Here is a 24,941-nt window from a genome sequence, read left to right as displayed (position 1 = left end):
TTCATCAATATTATATTTTTAGTATTTCATTGATAAATTATAACCTGTTGTAGAGAGAGAGAGAGAGAGAGAGAGAGAGAGAGAGATGGGAGGATTTAACGTCCACTCGGCACCAACTAGGTTATTTCGGGACTAACACATGGTTCAATTTTATTTCAGTAATTCGCTTGGGAGGAAACTGGAGGACCTGGAGAAAACCCACGTGGTTGGATAGGCGACCCTATTCCTTGTCACGTACAACCGGGGAACCGAAACACCGCCAGTTGACTCAATGACAGACCTTATGATACAGCGCGCAAAATAGTGCAAAATGCGACAAAAAATGCATGATCAATCTGCGGCCATTTTGACTTAAAGCTACCGTAACAGTGTAAATCTTCGATAATAACTAAAGTCTGAAATTATCCTTGAGACTATTTATTACCAGAAAACATTAAACATCATACACGGAGAACAGCACGTCCGACAAGGGGGGTAACTGTCCTGGAAACGGGGAGACATAGAATACTTTGTCAATGTACAAATCGGTATTTAATAAAATGGTATCCTGGGAACTAACAATATACACCAAGGTTACTAATAACAATTCCAGAGGAAGGATTAAAATATAAAGTCTCATATTTTTATCTCATCCGAACAACTGGACACTGTTACTTGCACCACCCATAGGGGAATCCACGCTGAAAAATCCCGAGGAACTTTCTCGGCAAGCACAACACAATTACACGTGTTTGTGTAATAACATACCCGTTGTCCAACGAGTTCACCACGGTTTTGTCTAATTGCAAACAACATGTAGCCTACGGCTGCCCAACGAGCACAACACGTTTTGTGTTGTTGCATTCACTACGTAGTCTACCAGCTGCCCAAAACTCATTTCGAAACAAATAGAGCTGCATTGTTTTACTAATTTCATATTTGAACAAAAATAAGAAAAAAGAGCATACAATCAAAAAGTGACTTTTCTAATTCTTGAGAAACGACACAAAAAGTTGTAATAGGTCCAACACATAAGCTAGGCTAATTGATATGAAGGAAAGAATGGGGAATATGGTACACACAGAATTATATTCATCAAATTATTGTATGTAACCACAGAGATATATCATCACTACGGACTTTGATTAATATTATCCAACTCTAGAAATCACCTTAGCCATCCTGGGTTGATCCATACTCCATCCCATGTCTACGAATTGAGATTATTAATACTCGACTCCCGAATTCACTTTATATGAAAATAATGCGTGCAACTGCATCTTAACTTAGCGGACTTTGATTAACATTATCTGATCCATGAATTTGCCTCAGCAGTCTTGTCCAATTATACGAGTTATTTGTCTCCTCAGTCTTATCCCACAAGATATAGTTATCGTCATTCTGAATTAATCTATGGATTGTCTTAGTAACATTTTCACTTGACAGTTCTTCTAAAACTATAACGATTAATGTCCATGTGCCTACAGTAAGGCTCCTATTTATTGCCATAGCCGTTTCAAATTCGCACAGATGATCTTGAGCAAATGTATCCGAGATGCACAACATTATCAGTTTGCTTTCATCCATCGCCTTTAGAATCCCCGAAAGCTCAGGCGTCCCGAGGGGGATGTGTATATGGCGAACAAATATGTTTAATCTTTCCTGTTCAAGCTTGCCCAAAATTCTGTCCCACACTATTTTCAAGTCGGAGCGTGAACAGCTGACGTACATATCACTTGTAAATGCCTCGTTGCTGCTGGTGACACCCTTCCTTCTATGCAAGTTAAGAATGTATTTGAAATACCGAAAGTGCCATCGGTACCGATACACAAACGATATGGACATAAGAATGATTATAACCGCAGCGCACGTACATTCAATAATCGTATTGGTCTGATGATGAAACAAACAGCCGCGTTTTGTTATGGTCACATCCTTCAATTTTGTCTTTCCCCCAGTACATTCATAATATTTCGGATAACCGAGTAGGGTAGTTTTAGTGTCATTCCTAGAAAGTCTTCTTGCAAGAGTTAGGAACCAGAGAAGATCACAGTTGCATTCAAACGGATTAAAGGCCAAATCAAGAAAGAGTAAATGACTAAGAAAGTCATCTGGAAGCATTTCGCTTGTTATTGTTGTAAATTTATTGTCATTTAACAGAAGCATAGTCAGGTGACGGAAATTTTTGAAATAATTAGTCGGTATAATCGTAGCTTGATTTTTCTTAAAATGGAATGTGCGAAGATTTGTAAGTACGTTGGGAATCGGTTTTGGTAAATACATCACCCCGGCGTCACTTATATCAAGATAAATTAAATTGGGAACATTTTGCAAAAGATGTGACCAGTCTGTTTTTGTCAACTGCCCAAGATGGTTCCCCGATAGATCAAGATTCGTCAAATTGGTACAATTTGCAAAAATCTGTGCAACATTCACGCCAAAAGGGTCAAAGTTTATTTGATTATAACGTATAAAAAGTCTATGTAGACTAGGATTACTAAAAGCGTATGCTTTTATACTGTTTTGTTTGTCCAGACTTTCTGTTCGCTCAATGGTCAGCGTATGTAAACTTTTTAATTTGGCAAAGGTATAACTCTCGATGCTCTGAATTCTGGTGGCAGATACATTTAACAAATGTAGTTCATCCAAGCAATTGATGTTATCCATCATTAATACACTGATGCAATTGTTATCCATGAATAATTCCTGAAGTTTGGGCACGAGAGAATTATTATTAGAACAACACACGGGTAGATCTGTTAAATCATTGGATGACAAACTCAGATACGTCAAGCTGTTTGCTCCCGATAAATTAACGTTGTTAATGAAATTATCAGAGAGATCAAGGTGGGTAAGATTTGGCAAATATGGAAATGTTTTATTCCCATGGAAATATCTTATTTTGTTGGCCGACAGTTGAAGCGTAACAAGATTACTCATATGAGGAAATATTTCATTTCCGAAAGTCTTCAAGCTGTTATTATTTACGGATACATTGCTTAAGGTTGTATTTTCTAGAACTTTCATAACATCATATGGAAATTTCGTCCATTTCATCCCTTCCATGAATATTGTCTTAAGTTTTCTTGAATTATTCTTCAACGATTTAGTCAAGTTGGCAATACTTAATGGGTTGGTACTTACGTCTAAAGTTGTCAAATTATCAAGTGCCGCCAAGAATCCATTCTCAATAAAAGAAATGTGGTTATGAGAAATATTCAGCAGCGACAAATGTTTATTTGTGATGTTCTTGGTGGTGTTTCTGTTCAGATCAGTTAATGTGTTGTTGCTCATGTCCAAAACAGTCGTATTGTTCGGTAGAACGGGTATGAAATCTAATCCTTGACTAGAACAATTAACGTTAGAATAATTCAGAGAACACCAGCATATCATTCTGTTATTGTGCTTAATGCACGGTTTTCCGTGTGGAACAGCAGCATCGTGAACACTTCCTAGGAATACCATCAACGTAAACAGAAAGACGTATTTCCAGAAAACCACCAGCTCGGCCATATTTGTATAGTAATACACTTGGTGTATATATAATGTGCAACTAAAGTAAGTGATGTATAATGATGTCATGGGGATAACACGAATTCTAAATTTAGACATTCTCTCATTTTAAATTTATAGGGTTGTCAGCTTTTACTGTACTTATACAAAAGAGTATTCACAAGACTGACTTTTTCGATGTGTTATACATTAACTTCAATGAAATGAGACACTCTCGTATTTACATTAAATAAGCTTTCCCCAGAAAGAGTTTAAAGTGACTAAATCAGGAAATTAAGTAATCTAATTTCATTCTCAATAACAACAACAATACTATTTATTCAGAGAGAGAGAGAGGGGGGTTTAACGTGACACAAACTAGGACGTTTCGGGACTAACATATGGTTCAATGGTGGGGGAACCGGAGGACGCGGAGAAAAAGGTCTTTAGCAGTGGGGGGGGGGGGAGGGACCGGAGGACCGGGAGAAAAGCAATGAGGCTAGACATGCGATCCTACTCATGTACAAGCGGGGAATCGAAACCACAGACCTTAGTTTTTCACGCACACGCGTTAAACCACGTGCGTTAAATCATGAGATCACCCAACCGCCATCTTCAATAGAAGGCTTGATCTCGCTTTAATAACTCCGTACATCTTGTCCATATGTTGTAAAACTCACAGTTGTTGCTTCAGGAACATAACCAAACCCCACTGAAGCAAGGATGTGGTGGGTTAGAAACTGTGTAAAAATAGATGGCTACCCACATGAATCATGTCAAGACTCCCTTACCTTAAAGATTTGCTTCCTTGAATAAATCACACAGGCTAACATCGGGGCTGTGTATCGATTTCTTTTTGAGACAAAGAAATACCCAAGATAAAGTGAATGAAATGAAGTAGGGTATCGTCGTACTGTTTTGCCCCGACTGGACTAACAAATAAATATTATAAAATAATATAATATTGTAGATGTCTATCAGATCCTGGTTAGGAGTGGAGGGTATTCACGGGGACAGCCCCCACGTCCGTCCGTATTTTTATGATATTTTCTATGTTAGTTTCATAAAAGGAGATACCTCCCAAATGCCAAGACCTAAAGAAAGATTATAGCGCATTGGAGATCTTCGCCTTTGATAAAGAAAACTAATTCTCGGGAAAGGCCCGTCTGTCAAGTAAAAGACCCGTGTAGGCTCTTGATAAGTATATTGTTGTATCCAACACAACATGAGGAAAAGGGGGTTACATATAAATATCCAACACAACATGAGGAAAGAAAATGAAATGGGGTTTAACCTCCTACTGTTCTACCACGATTGGGCTAATGAAGACAGACATACGCCATACAGTGTGCTATAGGGTAAATTTGGCCATGGCAGCGGCACTATGGTCTACTCTTATATCGAATTCCAGCTGCCAAGGGATCTTTTACGTGCACGCCAATGTATACAGCTGTAAGGCCCTCCGTCCTGCACCACTGGCAAGGGGGAACCACGTCGGCCAATGCAGGGATCGAACACGCGACCTCCAGGCAAGCGAGCCAGCGTCTTACCCACTTAGCCATCCCGTTCATAAATGAATATTGTAAGGATCTCCATATTTGAATATTGAAACATACCGATTTAAATTACTATTTAACTCTGAAACTTTGACCCAGAGCTAATCTGCTTATTCCAGATCTTTCTTTTGGCCTCAAATGTTATATAAATTATTAATTAGACATTTAGTCACATGACAAGCCCATAATCAACTCTCTAGGTCATCGTATGGTTATGATACGGAACGGATTATAACATGATCGCTATTTAATAATTTAATTTAAAACTGGATAATCGAGACTTTATTATCGTCACAACGGTATCGGTAGCAATGAAAATCAAGACTACGCTATTTTTCAAACATTCACAACTTCGCTCAGAATGAAGCAATTTGATAGAAATTTTCAATATATTCCTTTTCATTATCTATTTTTAAACTATTATAATGAGAACTGTCAACTCTTTATCTAAACCTTACATGATGCATTATTAATACTGAATAAGTCTATTCCATTGAACTCCGTTAAGTTATACAAGTTAATAGATACTGCCCCAAACACAGTACACGCCAATTCAAAACTTTACAGAGATTCAAGATGTTAGCTGTATTGACCTATCACATTCACACAAATTAATGAAATTAAAGTAATGGGGTCGAAGTGAAGGGAGCTTACTCTTGGGTTCTTCTGGGGGTGGGGGAGGATAAATTTGCGTATTATAAACCACCTTGGATGTACGGTTAATGTTTTCGGAACACAAATACCATTCGCGAGCTAGGCATCGGGGAGGAGGCTAGCAGGGTGGCCTACTATTTACTTCGATTTAGACTTAAAACTATCACGGGATCTTTAATGTGCTGGAAATGGTATACACGGGACCATTTTCGATTTTTCGTTCTATCCGATCGACTAGACCCCGTGTCTCCCTATCCCCCCCCCCATTGCACCACTGACTAGGGAAACCAGGCTGGAAAATCCAGAGGAACTTCTCGTCCAACGCTGGGATGGTACTCGGGGGCCTCCGTAGGTCGTATTTGATGCACCCCCTCCCGCCCAGAAAAACAATATCCCTTTAGTACACCTTGTAACGTTGCAGCATGATTCTGCTCTCTTCACGAAACAAATTTAAATCAAAAACAATGTTTCTTTTTCGCGACTGGACAGTATAAATATAGTAATTATGTTCAAATTCCTGAAGTTATCGACTTCTTGTCCAATCAATAATCAATACATGACTTCTGTTTCCTGGACAGGTAATGAATGACCCGGGAAAGTTTTAAGTCCGAGTTGTCTGCTTAGAGATGATAAAGCCGTAATTATACCAAATCAATTGGACGCTTTACACAGCGTAATTATACACATTTCATGTCCACTTGTTTGATATCGCAAACATTCATGTGTATTAATAAATCAGATTTCGCCCAAGACATCGGTATAATTATTGTGCTAATTCTGTCCTATTTCGGTAGATTTATTCGTAGGAGTACGAGCGTACTATCTTGAGCAGGAACCCATCATGGAATTGTGACGTCATATAAAAAAATCGACTCCTCAATCGAACACACATGCCAAGTTTTAAGTCGGTCGTACTGAATTGGCGGAGCGTTAGGCAGAACACGATGAGTAACGCTTGCGGACCACTTCCCTGGGTTAATCCATATGGTTTCCACGAGTTCAAATTATCTGCTTTGTCCTTGATTATGGCTTGAGTCTACGAACCAATAAAAAACCCAGCGGCTGCCAGGCAGGATACGCCCAAATTTTCGAGAGAGAAGGATAGAGAACAAACTAAAAAGAAAGTGATTTTTCCTACAATCAAGGGTCATAATTCAGGAAATTACAATTCGATATGCGCAAATATCGAAAGGAACCGAGATCTTTGGGTTATAAACTTACATTTCAAGTTTCAACAAAATCGGATAAAAATTGTGACCTCTATAGTGTCCACAACCTTGATATACCATATTTTTTTACGCTCCTTGAGTACGAGGGGCGGCCATTTTGTCTGTCAGTTTTGGGCCGATTTTCACGAAATTCGAACTCAGTCGTCCTTAGGGTGTAACGGTGATATAATAATACGGTTTTTAAAATCGGATAAAAATTATGACCTCTTATAGGGTCCACATGCTAAAAACGCGATTTTTCGTACAATCAGGGGCCATAATTCAGGAAGTTACGTTCCGATATGCGCGAATATCGAAAGGAACCGAGATCGTTGGGTTATAAGCATAAATTTTAAAGTTTAAACCAAATCGGATAAAAATTGTGACCTCTACAGAGTTCACAAGCTAAAAACGTGATTTTTTGTACAATCAGGGGCCATAATCCATAAAGTTACAGTCCGATACATGCCAATATCGAAAGGAACCGAGAACTTAGGGTGATAAACCTATATTTCAAGTTTCATTGAAATCGGATAAAAATTGTGACCTGTCCCTCTTTTCGGATAAGCTGTTGATTTGGCGACGAACAGTATCTGGTCAGCTCTATTTATCTCGACGACCAGTGTCTCATGCAATGCTGCCAGACTGCACTTCCAGCAGTCTATTTCACAAAATATCGTGGCCATTGTTCTCTGGTCGGATAAACTAGATATCAGGCGATAGACGGTATCTCATCAGATCTATTTATCTCGACGATCGGTACCTGACTGAATACTGTCAGACAGCATTTCCGGCAGTCTATTTTTCAAAATTTTCTGGGGGAGCCCCCCACACCCCTATTTAAAGCCCGTGCCTTTGCACCCTTAACCTTGGACTTTGCCCCAGCTTTGCCCCTCCAACCACCAACGGCTGGCGCCGCCACTGCTTGCTGCATCACTGACCAGCGTGAAACAACGCAGCCAAATCCCGCTGAACTTTCTCGTCTCCCCATTTGAAAGAATCGTGAATTTCTACACGGAAATATTGTAAATATTGTAGTGCTTCCTTAAATTGAACAATTTATGTCGGTGTGTAGTGCTACCTTGAATTGAATGTTTGTGTGTAGTGAAAATGAATTAAATCCTTGCAGTCCTAATTATTTGTTCTTAAAACGACCAAATTCTGTTCGATATTTCTCATTAAAAATATTCAACTTGTATGGGTGAGATGCTATCCTATATTTAAATCGAATTCAATTAATTTACGATGCTGAACGACTTTGTTTTAGTTATTTGTCTAAGGTTAAAGATACACCAACGGAGCATTACTCGTATAGAATTGTCATTTCAAGCCCACCCGAACTACTTATGAAACTAATGCCGAAGACCATCGTCCAACAAGTTTTAAAATAATCCAGCAATTTACAAATCCCCCAAGACCCAACTCAAATACGGAATAAATGCAATATGTTCGCGAGCTTGAGAAATCAATGTGAACGGGCAGGTGGAGAAATTCTGAAAATAACTAAGGTTGTATATCCCATAGATGACGAATCAAATATCAACCCTCTTCGTAAGTAAGACGTTGGTTCACTACTGGGGGTCGACCCCGGCGTTGGCCGAGAGGGTTTCCAGAGATTTTCCGGCGTGGTAAACCTTTGTAGTGGTGCAGAACAGAGGGCGTGGCAAGGAACAGCGTCTAGTTGTTCGGATGGGACAATAAACCGAGTTCTTGTGTACACGTTGGTGTACACGTAAAAGAACGATCGACAGTTGAAATTTATTCCCTGACCGGGCAAAAATGTCATCATAGCACACTGTATGGCGCATGCTCGTCACCATTACATTATACCGGTTGGTGCAGAAAAGTAGGACGTTAAACCCAATTTTTTTATTCATATTAGAATAAATATTAATCTAAATGTTTTGTAAGACATTGAGCTGCTTTTCGGCAATATTCAAAATTGATTAATGTTCCTTTATTGTTGGTCTACTTTAGTTGTTATAGAAAATAACGCCTCCTTTAAAAAAAATATTACATTTAATGTACATCCATTTACAAATAACAATAACAAAATATTTATTTTAACAATGAAAAGCTCAACAAACAATATAACCTTCAAGTTCAGGCTGAACTCTGTAAGAGGCTTATAAACAAAATAATACATTCATTTATTTTAGTTAAAATGTAAAATTACAAACATATGCATATGGAGGCAGGGAAGCCACGTCTCTTTCAAAAGCTAATTTAGTCCCCGCCCTCCCCAACCTCACCCTTCAATATCTTGCAAAGATAACTAATTTAGTTCCCGGTACGATTATACATTTATCGGTAAATCTCAATAATCTCGCGGTTATTTTAATCCATTTAAATCTCAGCCATCCTAAGGTCTAGAGAGTTGATCATCTATAGGTTTGTTATGTGAATAAATGTCTAATTAATAGTTTATATAACATTTGAAGCCCAAATAAAAACTTGCAATAGGCAGATTGAGCTCTTACATAATGTATGTTTAAATGGCGTGACCTAGAGTGCCAATTTTGTTATGACCTTGTACATATTCAAAATAACACACACTGATTCTTTGACCTTGTCCCAATTCAAAATATAAGCGACTAATTCGGTGAACGTGTACCAATATAAAGATATAATGTACAGCTTCAATATCAAATGGTTACGCCATAGGCCTATGTTTAAATCAAGTCTATAATATAATGGATATTACATATAGTTTCAATCTTTCCATAATTCAATTTTGCAAGAAGCTGTATAACTATTACTGGGAGGTTCAACCTACACAGTTCTTTAATTAAACGTTTGTCTTCGTTAGCCCAGTCGGGGCCATCTTTAATAGAAGGCTTGATCTCGCTTTAGCTTCATGTAGCCTACGTAATACTCTACATCTGCAGATTTCGTCAAGGTCACGAGATGTAAATAGGGTTAGGGCACGTGATTGTTGCCGAGAATTCTGGATTTAAGAATTTAGGGGAGGCAACTTGACTCGATGATCTAAACTGCAAGCGTTGCATCACTCGGCCATGACCACACCCACACTTAAAAGATCCCTTGCCAGTTAAAAGAGTAGACCGTGGCGCTGTTGTCCGGGTAACATTTCCCTCATAGAACACTGTATGCCCGTTTTCATTATCCCAATCGGAGCACACTTGGGCATTAAACCCCATTTCATTTCATTGGAGATGTGCCGATCATTCAGAAAACGCCAAACTTGTTAATCTCCAAGACTGACTCGATCCTGGAACACTCCTTTCTTACTTGTGGATTGAAGTCAGAATATTACTGGAGCGAAGGAACAAGGCTGGCGCCATTTAAAGATACGTTCCCACAAAAGTATTTAACGGGTTGTAATTTCCAATAAAAGTATGGCAATTTTGTTATATATGGAAAGAACAGACACCCAATTTTACTAGAAAAATACTGGAGTCCATTTTTTTTTAAATATTAGAAAAATAAATAAAGACGTTTGAAGTATATGTAGGTAAAAATATTTCCTATTTAGTGTAAATGAGTATGTAAAACGAGTAAAAGTTGTCATTCTGTCCGGAGTGTTGAAGATTTATATGTAATCCCCCTTTTCCTCATGTTGTGTTGGATACAAATGAAATGAAAATGAAATGAAATGGGGTTTAACGTCCTACTGTTCTGCTCCGAACTGGGCGCTAATGAAGACGGGCATACGCCATATAGTGTACTATGAGGGAAATTTTGCCCGGACAGCGGCACTCCGACCAACTGTCAAGGGATCTTTTACGTGCACGTCAGTGTGTACTCGGACCTCGGTGTTTCGTCCCATCCGAACGACTAGACAGCTGTCCTTGCCAGGCCTCCCGTCCTGCATCACTGACAAGGGGGAACCACGCCGGAAAATCTGGATGAACTTTCTCGGCAAATGCAGCGATTGAACACCCTATCTCCAGGCTAGCGAGCCAGCGCCTTACCCACTTGGCCACCGTGTGTTGGATACAGCAATATACTTGGGATGGGCATTCAAATGACCTAGTTTAGTGGGATGCTGTATACATATAACGAAGGTCAGACTAACACTAAATAGCTAAATAAATAGTATTGTTGGTGTTATTGAGAATGAACGTAGATTACTTAATTTCCTGTCTTAGTCACTTTAAACTCTTTCTGGGAAAAGTTTATTTATAGTAAATACGAGAGTGTTGTCTCATTTCATTGAAGTTAATGTATAACACATCGAGAAAGTCAGTCTTGTGAATACTCTTTTGTATGAGTACAGTAAAAGCTGACAACCCTATAAATTTAAAATGAGAGAATGTCTAAATTTAGAATTCGTGTTAACCCCATGACATCATTATACATCACTCCCTTAAGATGCACATCCGGACTACATTCTATATACACCAAGTGTATTGCCATACAAGTATGGCCGAGCTAGTGGTTTTCTGGAAATACGTCTTTCTGTTTACGTTGATGGTATTCCTAGGAAGTGTTCACGATGCTGTTGTTCCACACGGAAAACCGTGCATTAAGAACAATAACAGAATGATATGCTGGTGTTCTCTGAATTATTCTAACGTTAATTGTTCTAGTCAAGGATTAGATTTCATACCCGTTCTACCGAACAATACGACTGTTTTGGACATGAGCAACAACACATTAACAGATCTGAACAGAAACACCACCAAGAACATCACAAATAAACATTTGTCGCTGCTGAATATTTCTCATAACCACATTTCTTTTATTGAGAATGGATTCTTGGCGGTACTTGATAATTTGACAACTTTAGACGTAAGTACCAACCCATTAAGCATTGCCAACTTGACTAAATCGTTGAAGAATAATTTACCAACACTTGAGACAATATTCATGGAAGGGATGAAATGGACGCAATTTCCATATGATGTTATGAAAGTTCTAGAAAATACAACCTTAACTAATGTATCCGTTAATAATAACAGATTGAAGGCTTTCGGAAATGAAATATTTCCTCATATGAGTAATCTTGTTAGGCTTCAGCTGTCGGCCAACAAAATAAGATATTTCCATGGGAATAAAACATTTCCATATTTGCCAAATCTTACCCACCTTGATCTCTCTGATAATTTAATTAACAACGTTAATTTATCGGGAGCAAACAGTTTGACGTATCTGAGTTTGTCATCCAATGATTTAACAGATCTACCCGTGTGTTGTTCTAATAATAATTCTCTCGTGCCCAAACTTCGGGAATTATTCATGGATAACAATTGCATCAGTGTATTAATGATGGATAACATCAATTGCTTGGATGAACTACATTTGTTAAATATATCTGCCACCAGAATTCAGAGCATCGAGAGTTACACCTTTGCCAAATTAAAAAGTTTACATACGCTGACCATTGAGCGAACAGAAAGTCTGGGCAAACAAAACAGTATAAAAGCATACGCTTTTAGTAATCCAAGTCTACGGAGACTTTTTATACGTTATAATCAGATAATCTTTAACCCTTATCGCATGGATGTTGCAAAGATTTTTGAAAATTGCACCAATTTGACGAATCTTGATCTATCTGGGAACCACCTTCGGATGTTGAAAGAAACGGAATGGTCACGTCTTTTGCAAAATGTTCCCAATTTAATTTATCTTGATATAAGTTACGCCGCGATGATGTATTTACCGAAACCGATTCCCAAAGTACTTACAAATCTTCGCACATTCCATTTTAAGAATAATCAAGCTAATATTATACCGACAAAGTATTTCATACAGTTCCGTCACATGACTACGCTTCTCTTGAGTGACAATAAATTTACAACTATAACAAGTGAAATGCTTCCAGATGCCTTTCTTAGGCATTTACGCTATCTGAATTTCGAATTTAATCCGTTTGAATGCAACTGTGATCTTCTCTGGTTCCTAAGTCTTGCAAAAAGACTTTCTAGGAATGACACTAAAACTACCCTACTCGGTTATCCGAAATATTATGAATGTACTGGGGGAAAGGGAAAGACAAAATTGAAGGATGTGACCATAACAAAACGCGGCTGTTTGTTTCGTCATCAGACCAATACGATTATTGAATGTACGTGCGCTGCGGTTATAATCATTCTTATGTCCATATCGTTTGTGTATCGGTACCGATGGCACTTTCGGTATTTCAAATACATTCTTAACTTGCATAGAAGGAAGGGTGTCACCAGCAGCAACGAGGCATTTGTACGTGATATATACGTGAGCTGTTCACGCTCTGACTTGAAAATAGTGTGGGACAGAATTTTGGGCAAGCTTGAACAGGAAAGATTAAACGTATTTGTTCGCCATATGCACATCCCCCTCGGGACGCCTGAGCTTCCGGGGATTCTAAAGGCGATGGATGAAAGCAAACTGATAATGCTGTGCCTCTCGGATACATTTGCTCAAGATCATCTGTGCGAATTTGAAACAAATATGGCAATAAATATGAGCCTTACTGTAGGCACATGGAAATTAATCGTTATAGTTTTAGAAGAACTATCAAGTGAAAATGTTACTAAGACAATCCATAGATTAATTCAGAATGACGACAACTATATCTTGTGGGATAAGACTGAGGAGACAAATAACTCGTATAATTGGACAAGACTGCTGAGGCAAATTCATGGATCAGATAATGTTAATCTAAGTATTCTGAGTTAAAATGCAGTTGCACGCATCAGTTTCATATACACAGGCTGAATTCGGGAGTCGAGTATTCATAATATCAATCCGTAAACATGGGATAATTCTGGAGTATGGATCAATCCAAGGTGAATTCTAGGGTTGGATAATATAAATCAAAGTCCGCAGTGATGATACAATTCTGTAGTTTAATACAATAACTTGATAAATATAATTCGGTGTGTACCATATTTCATTCTTTTCTTCGTGTCAATAAGTCTAGCTTTATGTTTTGGAACTATTACAACTTTTTGTGTCCTTTCTCAAGAATGAGAAATATAACTTTTTGATAAGCATGCTCTATTTTCTTATTTTTGTTCAAAAATGAAATTAGTAAAACAATTCAGCTCTATTTGTGTGCAAGGGTATATATTGAGGAGTTCATTGACAGTTAGCAGAAAGGAGCCGGGTGGAGAAGAAAGGCTTGGACGAGTGTATGGACTCACCTGAGTTCAGCCGCTGCCTTGGCAGACGGGCGGAATGGTAGATTCAATATGGTTAGATGTATTCCTGTCGTAGTAATAGTTCCAGTATAGTCTAGTTTTTGTAGTGTTGATGTATTTATGTAGACGTTTGATATTCTGTTCCCGTTGTAAATAAATGCTGTATTTACTAAACTGGTCTACTGTTATCACTAACGATAGTGTTACAGTTCCTCGGGATTTTTCAGCGTGTATTCCCATAATCGGCGGTGCAAAAAACAGTGTCTAGTCGTTCGGATGGAACGAAAAACGAGATTCCATAAGAGCAAATGAAATGAAATGGGGTTTAACGTCCTACTGTTCTGCTCCGAACTGGGCTAATGAAGACGGGCATACGCCATACAGTGTGCTATGAGGGAAATTTTGCCCTGACAGCGGCACTACGGCCTACTCTTATATCGAATTCCAACTGTCATGGGATCTTTTACGTGCACGCCAATGTGTACACGGGGCCTCGGTTTTTCGTCTCATCCGAATGACTAGGCAGCTGTTCTTGTCAGGCCCTCCGTCCTGCATCACTGACAAGGGGGAACCACGCCGGAAAATCTGGATGAACTTTCTCGGCCAATGCAGGGATCGAACACCCGACCTCCAGGCTAGCGAGCCAGCGTCTTACCCACTTAGCCACCCTGACCCCCTCCATAAGAGCAGACGAACGCGCTGCTGACTGGGAAGAATGTCCCTGGTATAGCACAATGCATAGCGTACGTATGCCTGTCGTCAATAGCACGGTTGTTACAGAAAAGTAAATGTATCAACACATCGTCTTTGTTTACTTCGGACGCCCCCATGTGAATCCGAAAAAAACCCCAAAACAGAACGTGTTTTCGTTAAAAACAAACTTACTAAAACTCTTTTTATTTTTACTTCTGCTCAATTAATTATCATTCCGGACAGTATTATACCTGAACTTTTGTTTCATAATCTTAAAGGAGCTAAATCGCTAACATTTGGAACCTAGAAATTGACACAAGTGGGTCGCAACTCATATAATACTGTAATATGAATGTATATAAACTGATATACATTCAATGGTTTCCGTTTTTACTCTAATTTCAAATCAGTTATGTTCCGCGAAATAAGCCAGCAGTCGCAATAGAGTGCAAATTTCTAGCGCCTGGTTATTCCAGTCTACATACGCCGTTTGGTTTGGTGCAATATGTCTAGCCTCGTTCCTCGAGTCTCTTGCTAGAACTGGGGCTGAAACGCATTATGGTACACGATTCGTGTACCAATGGTAAAATGTTTATTTTGTCCTAAATATTGGATATCAGGAGCCCATCTTTTTCCGGTAAGATCACAGCATCAATGTTGATTTAAATTGACAAATAATTTGTGTTTCAATGTTGAAGATTTTGGATGATATTGAGTTAGAGACTTAGCTACTTTAAAACCCTTCATACATGCGGAAATTTGGAGTATTAAGCAAAACCAAAATGCTTACAAAAACTACAAAAATATTGAAATCGATCATTTCACAATTTTCAACTGCTGCATTTGGAAATTTCAAAGTTCTAAACTGGAGAAATTCGTCACTACCGGATAGGAATACATATCGGGTTGAAAAATTACCATTTAACTATAACGATACCGTAAAGTCTAATGAGGAGTTCGAGAAATTAATCTGTATAAAATTCCGCAATGTCAAAAATCACATCGCTTGATTTGCCGTTGACATTGAGATCTCGTCGTGTCTCGCTCGAGCTGCAGAGAATCCAACCAACCAGACTCGTTAGTTAGTTGTATTTTACCGACGCGATATCGCAGACAATCAACCAGACTCTTTGTCTGTCCATCTAGGCCTATATAGGACACAGATCTGCCAGGTTTTGGTGATTATTCATAATTTTGATGCGGAAGGATACAAGAGTTGAGAGGTTGGTTAGGTTGAAATATAGGGCCTAAAATTGCATGTTTATTAGTCTCTACTTCCAGCTTGTGTATCTCAAGTTTTTCATGAAGAACCTCATACGTGCTTTTGAGCAAGAGGTTGCCACATGTTGCTCCATCTGTGGTAGAAAGCGTTCTACCCAACAAAAATTTGGGAAAAAGTTAGGGCCGGTCTAAGATACTAGAATTAACATTAAAGTCAGTGGGGAAATCTTAGTGATCTGTGGCCACATACGGTCCATGGTTAAACCCCATTTCATTTCACTGTTATTAGTTAGACAAAACACACAGTTCGGTTTGTGTGCTAGCATGCATATGAATTAATTTAAACAAAATAATATAAATGTATTTTTTAACAGAAGGAAGTAAAAAAAATAAAACCCCACGTATCCTTGATTTACAGTAATAACTGTCAGCAGAATACATCTTTAAGATTGGTGTCATATGCAAACGAGATTAAGGCTTAAACGTCCGCTTCCACGTAGAATAATATCGCAGAAAAACAAGATAGGAATTTGAGATATCGCATTATGGATACTGATTTTTCATTATTCGGACAATGTCTAGGCCTACCTTTTCACTGCTTAATCCAGGCTAAGATGCACGCAGATTGTTTATTTATCAATTAAAGATAACTTATGAGAGATAAGATAACGAGATGGCAGTTCTCGCTATAATAGTTAAAAACTAGATAGTGTAAAGGTAATTTGCTGAAAATTTCAGTCAAATTGATCCACTATGAGCCGAGAAAGAAGCCGGTGAAATTTTGGCATAGTCTCGGTCATCATTACTAAAATCATTAATATAAACAGCTTAGTCTCGATTATCCACTTTTGTCGATTTAATTATCAACGGCCGTTAGCAGCATATAGGAATCTAATCCAGCCAACATCGAAGGCTAGCCTTGACATCGAGAGTTTATTATGGTCTGGATAAGTTAATTAATGTCTAATTGATAATTTAGATAACATTTCAGGCCTAAAGAAAGACTTGTAATAAGCAGATTTTGCTCTTGCATAATGCATGTTTAATTAAGAAAATGTATCATTCAAAATCAGGCCCATCAAAGGGTTTTTGCTAAGATTATAGATGGTACTGGCTTGTTTATATAGAAATGAAATGGGGTTTAACGTCCTACTGTTCTGCTAAGGCTAATGAAGATGGGCATACGCCATACAGCGTGCTATGGGGGAATTTTGCCGGGGTAGTATATCGAATTCCAACTGCTAAGAGATCTTTTACGTACAGGCCGATGTGTACACGGGATATACACCACTGACAAGGGGAGTCACGCCGGAGAATCCTTATGAACTTTGTCGACCAATGCAGGAATCGAACACGGGACCTCTAGGTTAGCGAGCCAACTTGGCTCCCTATGTTAGAAGAAACAGCCTGAAACCAAGTATTTTTGATCAAAACGGTCGTAAGCTGAAGTCAAAACGATCGTACAGTCAAAACGGTCGTAACTTTAAGTCAAAATGGCCCTATGTTTTTTGTCGCCTATTATTAGCCTGCTAGTAGTAGAAAGTTGTTAAGTCATTTTTAGATGCTCGTAGCAGCGCTAAGGGTGCCTCTGCGCCTCTGGGGGTAAATTGTTAGCCGCTACAGTAACAACTAACAAGGGCAGCCTTTGTTATCTACTATAGTAGCAACTAACAAGGGCCGTATAGTTTTTATTTTCTTAATAAATAAATCGAGACTTGGAAAACTAATTTTATTCCCATTTTCTGGTTATTGACGAAATGTGGACTTCTTTAATAAATAACTAAATTACTTATATTTTACTGCGGCCAAAATATTTATGAATAATACTAAAATAGGGATTAAAGATGAGATTTTGTGTAGATAATCAAGGCCCTATCCTACTTATAGGAGGAAACTGTGCGCTGTATGCATATATATTATTATTTAATGAACTTTCTTTTCAGAGGTCCCTATATTCTAATTTCGACAATTATAACATACACTGTACATTGCATCCACTTCTCTCGAACATTTCTGATTCGCTTTTTAATCCACCATTTTATAATTTGCTCCCTTTGTACTATATAGGAGTATTCTTCCCGTCTTAATGGATGTTTTGGTACATTAAAATCTGATCTTATCTATTATCTATTCCAATCGTATTTCTGACTATAGCAGTAACGATTTGTAGGCCTACTAATTTAATAAAAATACCCCCCCCCCACGTAATTTGTCCTTTCGTTTTAAATGTATCGAACGTTAAATTGTTATTCGTAATATCTCTTTTCAATGCTAAAGTATGAAAACATTTGTTAGCTATGTAAATTCATCAAATCAAAAGTTCTAGAAAGATTTGGAATATTCTGATTCTGTAACAAATGTAAATTTATATTTCGGTCATTTTTGAAAATAGTGAGTTACTAGGGATTCGTCGTGGCCTAGATTCCGATTTGACTTTTAATGGAGGTATAACCGTGGCTGTAACAGGGACTTTCTTCTTGTCAAAATTTTATATCGAATGCAGCTAAGTCAATTTATTATGTCACACAATTAATTATTATCTTTAATCCAGTCAAAAACTGGAACTATTTTTCGATATGGTTCCATTTCGAGCGGTGATCTGGTTATGCGACGCGTTTACCCGAATAATTCACTTTCAGAATCTGATTATTCTGTTACCAATTTAATAATATAATTTTAAAAAAAAACTGTTTAGGATTATCTTATTTACGGAAGAGAACGTGTAATGGGTCGAATGTCTCGTCAATACAATATCAGACATTCTGGGATTAATTTGTTTTTATCGTTAGATAAATTTATCGTCTCAAGGAATGAGGCCGAAAGTTTTGAAACTGAATCAATCGGGTTGACTGAAAAAACAAAACAAAAAAACCCCCAAGCATGTCGCCACGGCCATGGCATTATATCTAACCTTTTATGCTTTTATGAAGTCAAAGAACACGTTGATTTGTTTCGCGACCTATACATAGGCCTACAGTATTTGTTTAAAGACCCAAACGGTAAGTATTTCATATAGTTTATTAATAATTAAATTTTGCTATACATAGCCTACTTCCTCTCACAGCCAAATGTGGTTAGAACTAAAACTTAGAACTTAAAAGGCCAGGCAAATTTTCTGATTTCATGTAACAATGCGTTATTTATTGTTACTGTTATTAGGGCCTATAATATTAGTTATTACTTATTATAAGGGCCTATGTTGAAGAAATTCCCTTACTGAAAAAGAAGACAATGAAGCAACATTAGATATCATTTTTCGATTTTTACAAAATAGATTGAATATGAAAACAGGACGAAAGCAAAAAGATAGGCAACGTATGACATATTAAATTATTGCGGCTTTAGTTTTAGTCTACTTTTAGACACTTTAGTCTTACTGAGCTGGAAGGAATTAACAGTGTGACCTGCTCTAGTCATTCAGTTGTTTCTTTCGTAACGGTCACTCACGGACAAAGTCTTCTGTCAATTCCTGTCTGTCCTTATTATTATTAAGCCACAATATGAAAATACAACTCTTTTAGCCATTACCACAGTCTCTGTCTAAGGCTATTTTGGAGTCTTTTCCTTCTATTTTCACTGTATTTCTTTGTTTGCCAAAAGGAATCATTTTCCACAACATTTGATAATAGGCTATATTTTGATAATAATCTATCACCATTTTCAAGTGTTTTGAATCACAAAATTCTATTTAAAAATAGCAAAAAATTTGATTATTATTATTTATGTACAGTTCTATGGATTGCAATTACCAGTGCTGCTTATTACTGAGCGATGTTTCGAGTAGGGAAGCCCAGTCGAAACATCGCTCAGTAATACATGTAAGCAGTAATTGTATTCCAGAGAATTGTGACCTGTATATTCCAGTTCAATTACTAAATGCGATTGAAACAATTCAATATTTTCTTATTGAAGCTTTCCATTGTGGATTTTTAAACTATCGCGATTCATCGATGAATCGTTGCAGCCCTAATGGAAAGCTTCAATAAGAAAATTCAATCAATGTCCGTATCGCGATTCGTTATCCAAAATTAAAAAAAAAATAGACTGACATTCTGTCGTTTAAATATCCTAACGAGGAATGCCTAAATAAGTCTATGAGTAAAATAACTTTTTTTTACTTTCAGCGAGTACGTGTTAACTCGCTTTCGGCACGTGAATAATTCGTCAAGAATAAAATAAAATATCAGTCTGGATAAGCAAGTCAGGCATGAAATTAGGTTACTTGCAAATTACACACTTGAATAATATGCGGAAAAAAACATACAACATATTATTATAAATACGTCAGTAATATGCGATTTGTAATAAGACTACTGTGCAAGAATGGTGATTGGTGCATACAATGATCAGCACAATTATCTTTTCTATATTTTCAATGTATAATAATATTTTGACATTCAAATTTCGTATTGACAACGAGAAAGCTTTCCATTGGCTGAAATTGTTGTAGCAATACGAGCCAGCCATTGAATTGATTCAGCAACAGAATATTTTTAATAATGATGCATTCGTCAACAAATTCAGGTCGTACGGGCGACAAAAATAATGTAGAAATTGAAAATTCCTCTGCCAAGTATAAGTCACAAGTATGGGAGTTTTTTTGGATTTCCCGTAAATTATGACAAGAATGGAATTCGTTCAGTGGACCGAGAAAACTGCATCGTGATATTAATCGTATCGTGGGGTATGAATCGTGATGCGCATCGTATCGTGGCCTGGTGTATCGTTGCAGCCCTACTTTCCATTTGGACTGACAGGAATGGTCAAAGAATTTTGTCTGCGAGATACAGTTCTGACAGGAATTAGTCATTCAGATGGTACGATAAACAAGTTCCCCTGTACACGGCATGCACGTACCGGTAACTAAAAGAACCTTTTACAGTTTGAAATTGAAATAAGAGTAGGCGGGCAAACCAAAATTTCTTTATACATGTACTAGTACACTGCAGGTCAGATATCGGTTTCATTATTCTCTGGTGTGGTTACCCCATGTCAGTGGTGCAGGACAGGGGGCCTGACCAGGACAGCTGTCTAGTCATTTGGATGGGACAAAAAACAAGGTCACATGTTCACATTGGCGTGCACGTAAAAGATGCCGTGGCAGTTGGAATTGGATATATAACTTGTAAGAGTAGGTCATAGCGCAGCTGTCCAGGCAAAATTTCATTCATATCATGTGCCCATCTTCATTAACCCAGGCGGAAAAGAACAGTAGGACATTAAACCCAATTTCATTTCATCTCCGTCTTCCATAGCTTGAATAATCCCATTTGGAATTTAATTCCCCAAACAACCTTCAATTGTTGTTTTCTACATTCTACACTAGTGGGATTAGTTGCAGAAAGTATGACAATAAACCCCATTTCATTTCTTTAGTATAAATTGTCATGTAATTTTGTCCCCAGTCTATCTATCCATTTCATATAGTTTACTTTTGTGCCTTTTTAGAAATGAAATGAAATGAAATGGAGTTTAACGTCCTACTGTTCTACTCCAAACTGGGCTAATGAAGACGGGCATACGCCATACAGTGTGCTATGAGGGGAAATTTTGCCTGGATAGTGGCGCTACGGCCTACTCTTATATTGAATTCCAACTGTCAAGTGATCTTTAACGTGCACGTCAATGTGTACATGGGACCTCGGATTTTTGTACCATCCGAACGACTAGACAGCTGTCCTTGTCAGGCCCTCCATCCTGCTTCACTGACAAGGGGAAACATGCACTGGAAACAATGAGTGAAGGAAGGGAGGAGGGTGGCTGGTACATAAGTTTACCTTACATATAAAAAAGAAAAACAGTCCATGGACCCAATAACTATTCCTAAGCACATGTGTATGTCATTAGTAAGGGAAAGTGAGGTAATGTTAAATATTATGTTAATTTTGCAAATTTAATTTGTAAACAAATTAATCGCCACCCAGATTCTTTCCATAGAAAAAGCTAAGCTTATTATTACTGCATCAAGTTATTAGTAAAGGTTAGATTATCTGTACAAATTTACCAGCACACAAAGACTCTCCTTTTATATTATAGTGCGTTCAGACGTTGACATTGAACTGGATTGAATATCGTCTGAACACAAAGGTGGGACCAAATAAACCCCACCTGTAGCTGTCTTAAAATCTCTGGCTCCAGCTTGCTTTGGGCATGCACAGTATAGTAAACTATAGCCTGTTCCTGGCAAAATGACGACATGTGCAACAGCATTCGGTCTTAAATACCCTGCAATTTTGAACTATTTTGAATATAAGCTTCTGAATAGGCTACCAGAAGGAAATAAACATTTTAAACCCACTTAATTTACAATTTTCTCAAGCTAAAAATAAATTGGGGGTTAAACTGACCAGAAATAGAACAGACAAATCCAGTTTGTGGCGATTTACAACGTACAAGGACATTGATGCATCTCAGAATAGTTTCTGTAAACTATAGGCCTAAACATGCACAAGGCCTCCAATCTGAATTGGCCTTTTGTGTAGTGAAGTGAAGGTTAACCAATGCGGTATTTTTAACTATGTTAGTGTACATGTACATGGCAGTAGCTAAATAATTTTACACATTATGTTTTTTTTATATTTTTTAGAAGTTGATTTGGAGAAAAATAAAGCTCCTTAAGCAGAGAAAAGACACAAGAATGTATTGATGTTGGATGTTTAAGTTGAAAAAATCAAACTAAAGACTTCAGCAGAAGTGAAATGATCCCAAAAAGAACTTAAGGGGGGAATTCGTTTCAAGTAATTTCTTTATACTTTCTAATTATGTGCCTTCATTTCAACTTACAGATACATTATGTAAGATTTAGATAGAGAGCTAGCCATTCTTGCTATAATAGTTCGAAAATAGATAATGTAAAATGAATAATATTGAAAATTTCATTCAAATTGCTTTATTGCCAGCGAAGATATTAGCCTTTGAAGTTTTGAAAAGACGTGTGCAATAATTGCATCGACCGTACTGGTTGTTCAAAGCTAAGTCTCGCTGCTCCTTTTTAAGATTAAATCAAAATATGGCTGAACCGTTCTAATCTAGCTAATATCAGAGAAATCAGATGACATCAAGAGATGATTAGTTAAACTTACATTATGCAAGAGCTAAATCTGCCTATTGCAGGTCTTTCTTTAGGCCTGAAAAGTTATCTAAATTATTAATAAGATATTAATAAACTGATCCAGACCATAATCAACTCTTGATGCCATGGGATATCTCCGATATTAAATAGATTAGAACGGTTCAGCCGTATTTCGATATAATTTAGAATTGGAGTATCAAGGCTTAGCTTAAGTAAAGTGGTTGCAATTAATGCACACATCTTGTCAAACTTCAAAGGATCATATCTTCATTCGCAATAGAGTAATTTGCATGAAATTTCAAATTATTCATTTTACATCATCTATTTTTAAACTGTTATAGCAATAATGGCTAGTTCTTTATCTATATCTTACATAATGTATTTTTAATTAATGTCTAATTAATAATTTAGAAAACATTTCAGGCCTAAAGAAAGACTTGCAATAGGCAGATTTAGCTCATGCATAATGAATGTATGTTTAATGGTTGTTACTGTACAATATACTTCATAAACACCCTACAGGTCAGAATTTCTGTAAGGGTTTGGCTAGTTCGAAGAGTCACCCAACCATCACTTTGTTAACGTTCACTGTGTATTATTTTGTGAATCTTGTATTGTGAACTCTCTTAAAAAATTTATTGTCCGCCGCCTTTCGAAGAAAGCAGGGAACTATTAAAATGGGTTCGTTTGTCTGTCTGTCCGTCACACTTTTTGGGACACAATAACTCTTTCTAATTGAGGTAGAATGTTCAAACATTCAATTGTTTCCGTTTTGACTCAGTTATCTCCAGCGAAATATGGCATGAGTCTCAACCGAATCGCTATTTCTAGTATCTGGTTATTTCAGTCTATTGCGCATGCTCTCATGGCGTATTCAGTTGTGGAATATGTCTAGCCTCGGTCCTTTGTTACAAATGACAATGAAACGCACTATGGCACCGTACACGATTCGTGTACCAATGCAATGGTAAAATATTTATTTTATTTTAAATATTGCCATGGATATCAGAAGCTTACCTTTTCCCGGTAAGATCACAACATCAATGTTGATTTGAATTGACAAATAATTCGTGTTTTCAACGAGTAAGACTGGTGGATGATATTGAATTAGACTTAGAGACTTAGGAGTCCGAGTCTCTCTCTCTGTCTCTCTAACTATTAAAGCCCAGTCTTTGGATGGGTTTTATCCCCTGTTTAAGTCTGATCTTTTATAAAATAAAGTAAGATACCGGTACCTCGTATTTTGGATTTTCTAAGTTTTAAGTATTAATATGGCGCTCTTTCCCGCCTTGTTGACCTTGGACCTTGTCCAAAAGAGCGCAGGAAAGTAGTTCGAGAGACAGCGTAACCCTAGTAACCCACAATGCGATTCTTGAAGACGATTTCCGTTCATGAAATGAAATGATTGGGGTTTAATGTCCTACTGTTCGGCCCCGACTGGGCTAATGAAGATGGGCATACGCCATACAGTGTGCTATGAAGGAAAGTATTGCCCGGGCAGTTGAAATATGGCCTAGGCCTACTCTTATATCGAATTCCAACTGCCAAGGGAGCTTTAACGTGCATGCCAATGTATACACGGGACCTCTTTTTTTCGTCGCATCCGAACGACTAGACAACTGTTCTTGTCAGGCCTTCCGTCTTGCACCACTGACAATTAAGGGGAAACCATGTCGAAAAAACCCGATGAAATTCTTGGCCAATGCAGGGAACGAAGATTCCCGTTCATGGAGAAATAACATCATATAGACCCAATGCAGCATGCAGTATGCTATTGGGGTGAGGGGGGGGGGGGGGTCCCGGTCTTCGGCGGTACTGGGTACGGCGTACTCTTATTTCGATTCAAAACTGAAGGATTCCTCTACGTGTACGCGGGACCTCCTTTCTTACCGATCTGAACGACTATATAGCTTTTCCTTGAGGCACTCCGCCCTGTCCTACTGACAAGGGTAAACTTTGCCTAAAAATCACGACGGGT

At 37.8% G+C, this 24,941-nt stretch overlaps 2 protein-coding genes across 2 annotated transcripts; one reads left to right on the top strand and one right to left on the bottom strand.

Annotated features, from left to right (window-relative positions):
- Nucleotides 1–409: 409 nt before the first annotated feature.
- LOC126828859 (toll-like receptor 3) lies at nt 410–3,499 on the bottom strand. The gene has a single exon (XM_050558935.2). The coding sequence runs from the start codon at nt 3,490–3,492 to the stop codon at nt 1,261–1,263; it is 2,232 nt and encodes a 743-aa protein (XP_050414892.1). The 5' UTR covers nt 3,493–3,499; the 3' UTR covers nt 410–1,260.
- A 7,729-nt stretch (nt 3,500–11,228) lies between these two features.
- Nucleotides 11,229–14,151, top strand: LOC126828857 (toll-like receptor 3). Its single transcript, XM_050558929.2, has one exon. The coding sequence runs from the start codon at nt 11,276–11,278 to the stop codon at nt 13,511–13,513; it is 2,238 nt and encodes a 745-aa protein (XP_050414886.1). The 5' UTR covers nt 11,229–11,275; the 3' UTR covers nt 13,514–14,151.
- The last annotated feature ends 10,790 nt before the right edge of the window (nt 14,152–24,941 follow it).

The sequence above is a fragment of the Patella vulgata genome, chromosome 7, assembly GCF_932274485.2.
Source record: "Patella vulgata chromosome 7, xgPatVulg1.2, whole genome shotgun sequence".
Taxonomy (NCBI): domain Eukaryota; kingdom Metazoa; phylum Mollusca; class Gastropoda; family Patellidae; genus Patella; species Patella vulgata.
Note: the sequence above shows the minus strand (reverse complement) of the source record. Positions and strands in the feature narration are given on the sequence as shown.